At 42.0% G+C, this 7,623-nt stretch overlaps 1 protein-coding gene across 2 annotated transcripts; it reads left to right on the top strand.

Annotated features, from left to right (window-relative positions):
* Nucleotides 1-24: 24 nt before the first annotated feature.
* fam210aa (family with sequence similarity 210 member Aa) lies at nucleotides 25-3,317 on the top strand. Of its 2 annotated transcripts, XM_014143268.2 has the most exons (5): nucleotides 25-250; nucleotides 1,058-1,095; nucleotides 1,313-1,711; nucleotides 2,232-2,343; nucleotides 2,475-3,317. In XM_014143268.2, the coding sequence occupies exons 3-5, from the start codon at nucleotides 1,332-1,334 to the stop codon at nucleotides 2,772-2,774; spliced, it is 792 nt and encodes a 263-aa protein (XP_013998743.1). In that variant the 5' UTR covers nucleotides 25-250; nucleotides 1,058-1,095; nucleotides 1,313-1,331; the 3' UTR covers nucleotides 2,775-3,317. The 2 variants fall into 2 exon arrangements, with proteins under 2 accessions (XP_013998743.1, XP_013998744.1); XM_014143269.2 differs by lacking the exon at nucleotides 1,058-1,095 and having other exon boundaries at nucleotides 143-250.
* The last annotated feature ends 4,306 nt before the right edge of the window (nucleotides 3,318-7,623 follow it).

Below are 7,623 nucleotides of genomic sequence, written 5' to 3'. Positions count from 1 at the left end.
AACATGTGTTTTCGTTGTGTTTTGGTGATCAAGTGATGCTTTCAATTTTGTAGAAACCGAAACAAACGTCAGTGGCGTGTTTGGCGGTGCAGAGCTGCCGGATGTCTGGACTACTCTTCCCACAAATCCTTGCGGGCCTATCACTTGACGTAATATGTATGCGACGTGAGGATTTTCTGCTGTATGCCAGAAGGACAAATCTAAACTTTAGGCTGGGTTGAAAGAACGAAACACCATGTCGGATTGTCAAGTACGTTCCTTTAAATATATGATGATAAATGTACGTTTTGTTGGTGGCTTACATTGTGTGTTGCCATCAACGTTGTGCGATGTTTGGGGCCTCCCGAGTGGCGCAGCAGTCTAAGGTACGGCATCTCAGTGCTAGAGGCGTCACTACAGACCCTGGTTCGATCCCGGGCTGTATCACAACCGACCGTGACCGGGAGACCAATAGGACATAGCACAATTGGCCCAGCGTCGTCCGCGTTATGGGAGGTGTTGGCCCGGGTAGGCCTTCATTGTAAATAGTAATTTGTTTTTTAACTGGCTTGCCTAGTTAAATAAAGGTTAAATGAAATTAAAATATTGCTAACTAGTTAGCCAACGACGTGCGTAACTCGATCATTGAGTTTTGGTACACAAGTACATTCACTTCCAATGGAGCGCTGCGTTTGCCTTGCAGTATTGGGTTGCAGAAGCAATTGCAGTGCGTTCTGTGAAATCGGAAGTATGCATCCAATTGTAGGCGTAGACTTGACAGAAATCGTAGAAAATGGTGAATGATGAACTGTTATGCACAAATATCCACCAAGTGGATTACATAATGAAAAAGTTTGATTGCAGAATTTATTATGCAACGTTGGTGCAACAACATTGTCGGGCTGATCAAGGTGTTGCCTATCTTTAAATGCAATCCATGCTTTGATTTATGTAGCGACCAGCGTGCTACATGAGATGGTGGTTAAATACCTTGATAGAAGTCCATTGAACATGAGTGAGTGATAGAACATTGAGTTGGATGGTTATCCTAGATAACTTTGCTTGTCTTCCACTTCAGCAACTGGATCAACTTTATTGAACCGTTATTCAACTAAGGTAGCTATGGCATTGTTCTGGATGACTGTTTTACACATTCAACATGCACCAAGTATTACACTAGTCGCGTTAATGTCATCCATTGTTGAGAAAAAAATGGAACTTTTCTGATCACATCAATAGTGATTGGTTTTAGCTATGTTGTTGAATAAAACGTGTGAATACAAAAACGCTCATTGGAACCAAGTGTCTAATATAGTGTGTGGTTTTGCTACAGAGGCAGCAACAGTAAGAAGATGCAGCATCTCTTTAACCAGAGAGCCTTGTGGCAATCAGCTGCCCTGCGCTCCATGCTTCTGGGCCCAGTTACCTTGCAGCCGTCCACTATCTTGGGTCCACGGATGGCCTCCTCCTTCCTCAGGAACGCTCGCCTCATCCCCAGCCCACGCTGGGTGAGCACATCAGGAGCAGTGTGGACCACAGCACCCCGTAAGTCCACCACGGAAGAGGACCAGAGCCAAGCTGACCCAGGCCAGGAAGATATCCTGGGGGACCGGTCCATTGGGCTGGTCCAGAGGTTCAGGAGGACTCTAAAGCAGTATGGGAAGGTCATGATTCCCCTTCACCTCATCACCTCCTCCATGTGGTTCGGGACGTTTTACTATGCTGCCATGCAGTAAGTTTTATTTAATCTTTATCTATGTAGGGAAGTTAAATTGTCTCTTTTGCAAGGGAGCTCTGTATCACAAAAATGCAGCATGAAATACAAAGTACATAATAAGGAACGAGTTAATTACAACAAGCAGTTCTTTGCTACGCTGCCATGCAGAAAGTTACGAGTAATACAGTTGTACAGCAATATCAAAATATTACTTAGCAAACTGAAATGAGAAGAAGGGACAAAGACAAACATTCATGTACAATGTGAGATGTTTTTCTGAGGCTGTTCCTGTTTCTCCTCTCCATATGGGCATTAGTGATAATGGGCTTTTCTCCATCCCAGGTCAACCTGCGGTTACTGCCTGACACAGACACCGCTGAGTCTCATTTAGATAGACAACCCTGATTGTTTAATAGTGTACGCCTGGCCTGCTTTATTTAGGCTCAGACTAGGGTGGGCCCAGTGATGGTCATTATTTTAGTTGTTGACACTTGATGTGTCATAGAAAATTAACCATATTAAATTTACCATTTAGGGGTATAAATGTGGTTCCGTTTCTGGAGTATGTTGGATTCCCGGAGAAGCTTGTTAAGCTGTTGGAGCATTCCCAGAGCGGCTATGCACTGACTGCGTACGCCATGTACAAGGTAAGAATGCTCATCTCATTGCATGTTGGACTATGGCAGTTCTTATGAGTGTTGTTCTTGAGCTAAATCACCACATTAATCTTTACACATCAAATCACATTACCCACAATGTCCATGTTGTTTATTGTCAGATTGCCACCCCAGCCAGGTACACCGTGACATTAGGGGGGACATCCCTCTCGATCAGGTACCTCCGTAAACATGGCCACATGACCACCCCACCGCCTGTTAAGGAGTATCTGCAGGACAAGATGGAGGAGACCAGAGAACGCCTCTCTGAGAAGATGGAAGAGACCAAGGACAGGTTCTCTGAGAAGATGGAAGAGACCAGAGATCGTCTGTCGGGGAGGATTGGGGATAACAAGGACAAGTTGGCAGAGAAACTCCAAGAGACCAAAGACAAAGTGTCTTTCAGAAAGAAGCCGGAGTAGATATCATGTTAATTCCTGGATATGATTAAATATATGTTCATATGGCCACTATAGCCCTTAAAGGATGGGTGGACACATCGCCCTAAACTGACTTCCTCAGACACTACATACTCATAACGTCAAAGCATTTCTCTTAACACCTCCATGTCTGCTTGACTGCAAATGGTAAGCTGCTGCACCTGCTCCAATAGGTTACAATGGATCTGGTAAGGAGAAAAATAGGTATATGGAGTTAAATGTAGAAAAATACATATGTTGAAAAATGGGTGCTATATTTTCTGGGAAATATTTAGATGAAGGAGTGATTCCAGAAGAACATGGTATGTGTGGTAGAGGAGTGGGCTTTGAATTGTTTCACTGCAGAAGTAGACTATTAAACACTTTAAGGTCCCCAGTCAGTCACAACCACAATATTCACACTGGCTCATGTTACAAGAAGGTTATTGTTGTTTTTACAATGTTATATTGAGAGATGTATCTGAAATATTAAAAAGTACTTGTCCTCCATTGGCTTGCCAATTAAAACATAACTATTCACAGTGAGATGTGCTACACGGTTTTCTAGGTTTTCAGCTGAAATACTCAAATATAACGGTGTTATTGGTGCAGTCTGAACCATGTTGGCGACATTTGGAGGAGGAAGCCTTAATGTCAAACTGACATTTCCTTTTGCAACACCATTAACATCAACACCATTTACAACACCACCATTTACAACACCATTTACAACACCATTAAATTCAAATAAAATGTTATTTGTCACATGCTTCTTTAACACCAAATGTAGACTAACAGTGAAATGCTTCCTTTCGGGCCCTTCTCAACAATGCAGAGAGACATAATAACAAGGAATAAATATGCAATCAGTAGCGATAACATGGCTATATACACGGGGTACCAGTACTGAGTCGATGTGCAAGGGTACAAGGTAATTGAGGTAGATATGTACATATAGGTAGGGAAAAAGGATAGATAATAGACAGTAACAGCAGTATACTGTAGGTAGGGGTAAAGGATAGATAATAGACAGTAACAGCAGTATACTGTAGGTAGGGGTAAAGGATAGATAATAGACAGTAACAGCAGTATACTGTAGGTAGGGGTAAAGGATAGATAATAGACAGTAACAGCAGTATACTGTAGGTAGGGGTAAAGGATAGATAGACAGTAACAGCAGTATACTGTAGGTAGGGGTAAAGGATAGATAATAGACAGTAACAGCAGTATACTGTAGGTAGGGGTAAAGGATAGATAATAGACAGTAACAGCAGTATACTGTAGGTAGGGGTAAAGGATAGATAATAGACAGTAACAGCAGTATACTGTAGGTAGGGGTAAAGGATAGATAATAGACAGTAACAGCAGTATACTGTAGGTAGGGGTAAAGGATAGATAGACAGTAACAGCAGTATACTGTAGGTAGGGGTAAAGGATAGATAATAGACAGTAACAGCAGTATACTGTAGGTAGGGGTAAAGGATAGATAATAGACAGTAGCAGCAGTATACTGTAGGTAGGGGTAAAGGATAGATAATAGACAGTAACAGCAGTATACTGTAGGTAGGGGTAAAGGATAGATAGACAGTAACAGCAGTATACTGTAGGTAGGGGTAAAGGATAGATAATAGACAGTAACAGCAGTATACTGTAGGTAGGGGTAAAGGATAGATAATAGACAGTAGCAGCAGTATACTGTAGGTAGGGGTAAAGGATAGATAATAGACAGTAACAGCAGTATACTGTAGGTAGGGGTAAAGGATAGATAATAGACAGTAACAGCAGTATACTGTAGGTAGGGGTAAAGGATAGATAATAGACAGTAACAGCAGTATACTGTAGGTAGGGGTAAAGGATAGATAATAGACAGTAACAGCAGTATACTGTAGGTAGGGGTAAAGGATAGATAATAGACAGTAACAGCAGTATACTGTAGGTAGGGAAAAAGGATAGATAATAGACAGTAACAGCAGTATACTGTAGGTAGGGGTAAAGGATAGATAATAGACAGTAACAGCAGTATACTGTAGGTAGGGGTAAAGGATAGATAGACAGTAACAGCAGTATACTGTAGGTAGGGGTAAAGGATAGATAGACAGTAACAGCAGTATACTGTAGGTAGGGGTAAAGGATAGATAATAGACAGTAACAGCAGTAGGTAGGGGTAAAGGATAGATAATAGACAGTAACAGCAGTATACTGTAGGTAGTGGTAAAGGATAGATAGACAGTAACAGCAGTATACTGTAGGTAGGGGTAAAGGATAGATAATAGACAGTAACAGCAGTATACTGTAGGTAGGGGTAAAGGATAGATAATAGACAGTAACAGCAGTATACTGTAGGTAGGGGTAAAGGATAGATAGACAGTAACAGCAGTATACTGTAGGTAGGGGTAAAGGATAGATAATAGACAGTAACAGCAGTATACTGTAGGTAGGGGTAAAGGATAGATAATAGACAGTAACAGCAGTATACTGTAGGTAGGGGTAAAGGATAGAATAGACAGTAACAGCAGTATACTGTAGGTAGGGGTAAAGGATAGATAATAGACAGTAACAGCAGTATACTGTAGGTAGGGGTAAAGGATAGATAATAGACAGTAACAGCAGTATACTGTAGGTAGGGGTAAAGGATAGATAGACAGTAACAGCAGTATACTGTAGGTAGGGGTAAAGTGACTAGGCAACAGGATAGATAATAACCAGTAACAGCAGCGAATGTGATGAGTCAAGAGTTAGTGCAAAAAGGATCAACACAAATATAAACACAACATGTAAAGTGTTGGTCCCATGTTTCATGAGCTGAAATAAGATCCCAGAAATTTTCAATACGCACAAAAAGCTTATTTCTCTCAAATTTTGTGCACAAATATGTTTACATCCCTTTTAGTTTGCATTTCTCATTTACCAAGATAATCCATCCACCTGACAGGTGTGGCATATCAAGAAGCTGATTAATTAAACAGTATGATCCTTACACAGGTGCACCTTGTGCTGGGGACTATAAAAGGCCACTCTAAAATGTAAGGGTCTGTGCACAATTCCTGGAAGCTGAAAATGTCCCAGTTCTTTCATGGCCTGCATACTAACCTGACATGTCACCCATTGAGCATGTTTGGGATGCTCTGGATCGACGTGTACAACAGCTTGTTCCAGTTCCCGCCAATATCCAGCAACTTCACACAGCCATTGAAGAGGAGTGGGACAACATTCCACAGGCCACAATCAACAGCCTGATCAACTCTATGTGAAGGAGACGTGTCGCGCTGCATGAGGCAAACGGTGGTCACCCCAGATACTGACTGGTTTTCTGATCCACGCCCCTACCTTTTTTTAAAGGTATCTGTGACCAACAGATTCATATCTGTATTCCCAGTCGTGAAATCCATAGATTAGGGCCTAATGAATTTATTTCAATTGGCTGATTTCCTTATATGAACTAACTCAGTAAAACCTTTGAAATTGTTGAATGTTGCATTTATAACGAGCAAAGCCAGTGTGTCTATCTATGTGGATGACTCAACACTATACACGTCAGCTACTACAGCGACTGAAATGACTGCAATACTCAAAGAGCCGCAGTTAGTTTCAGAGTGGGTGGCAAGGAATAAGTTAGTCCTAAATATTTCTAATATTAATAATATTAATAATAGTAATAAATAATGTGGAATTTGAGGAAGTTGAAATGACTAAACTGCTTGGAGTAACCCTAGATTGTAAACTTATGGTCAAAACATATTGATGCAGTAGTAGCGAAGATGGGGAGAAGTCTGTCTGTAATAAAGCCCTACTCTACCTTCTTAACAACACTATCAACAAGGCAGGTCCTACAGGCCCTAGTTTCTACCTTCTTAACAGCACTATCAACAAGGCAGGTCCTACAGGCCCTAGTTTCTACCTTCTTAACAGCACTATCAACAAGGCAGGTCCTACAGGCCCTAGTTTCTACCTTCTTAACAGCACTATCAACAAGGCAGGTCCTACAGGCCCTAGTTTCTACCTTCTTAACAGCACTATCAACAAGGCAGGTCCTACAGGCCCTAGTTTCTACCTTCTTAACAGCACTATCAACAAGGCAGGTCCTACAGGCCCTAGTTTCTACCTTCTTAACAGCACTATCAACAAGGCAGGTCCTACAGGCCCTAGTTTCTACCTTCTTAACAGCACTATCAACAAGGCAGGTCCTACAGGCCCTAGTTGCTACCTTCTTAACAACACTATCAACAAGGCAGGTCCTACAGGCCCTAGTTTTGTCGCACCTGGACTACTGTTCAGTCGTGTGGTCAGGTGCCACAAAAAAGGACTTAGGAAAATTGCAATTGGCTCAGAACAGGGCAGCACGGCTGGTCCTTAGATGTCCACAGAGAGCTAATATTAATAATATACATGTCAATCTCTCCTGGCTGAAAGTGGAGGAGAGATTGACTTCATCACTACTTGTATTTATGAGAGGTATTGACATGTTGAATGCACCGAGCTGTCTGTCTAAACTACTGGCACACAGCTTGGACACCCATCCATACCCCACAAGACATGCCACCAGAGGTCTGTTTAAACTACTGGCACACAGCTCAGACACCCATACATACCCCACAAGACATGCCACCAGAGGTCTCTTCACAGTCCCCAAGTCCAGAACAGACTATGTGAGGCGCACAGTACTACATAGAGCCATGACTACATGGAACTCGAAGCATCAAAAGCATCAATCATCATGAAGCATCAAACACAGGCACAGACACATGCATACACACACACACTATGCATACACATGGATTTAGTACTGTAGATATGTGGTAGTGGTGGAGTAGGAGCCTGAGGGCACACAGTGTGTTGTGAAATCTGTGAATAT

This window comes from Salmo salar, chromosome ssa14 (genome assembly GCF_905237065.1).
Source record: "Salmo salar chromosome ssa14, Ssal_v3.1, whole genome shotgun sequence".
Classification (NCBI taxonomy): domain Eukaryota; kingdom Metazoa; phylum Chordata; class Actinopteri; order Salmoniformes; family Salmonidae; genus Salmo; species Salmo salar.
Note: the sequence above shows the minus strand (reverse complement) of the source record. Positions and strands in the feature narration are given on the sequence as shown.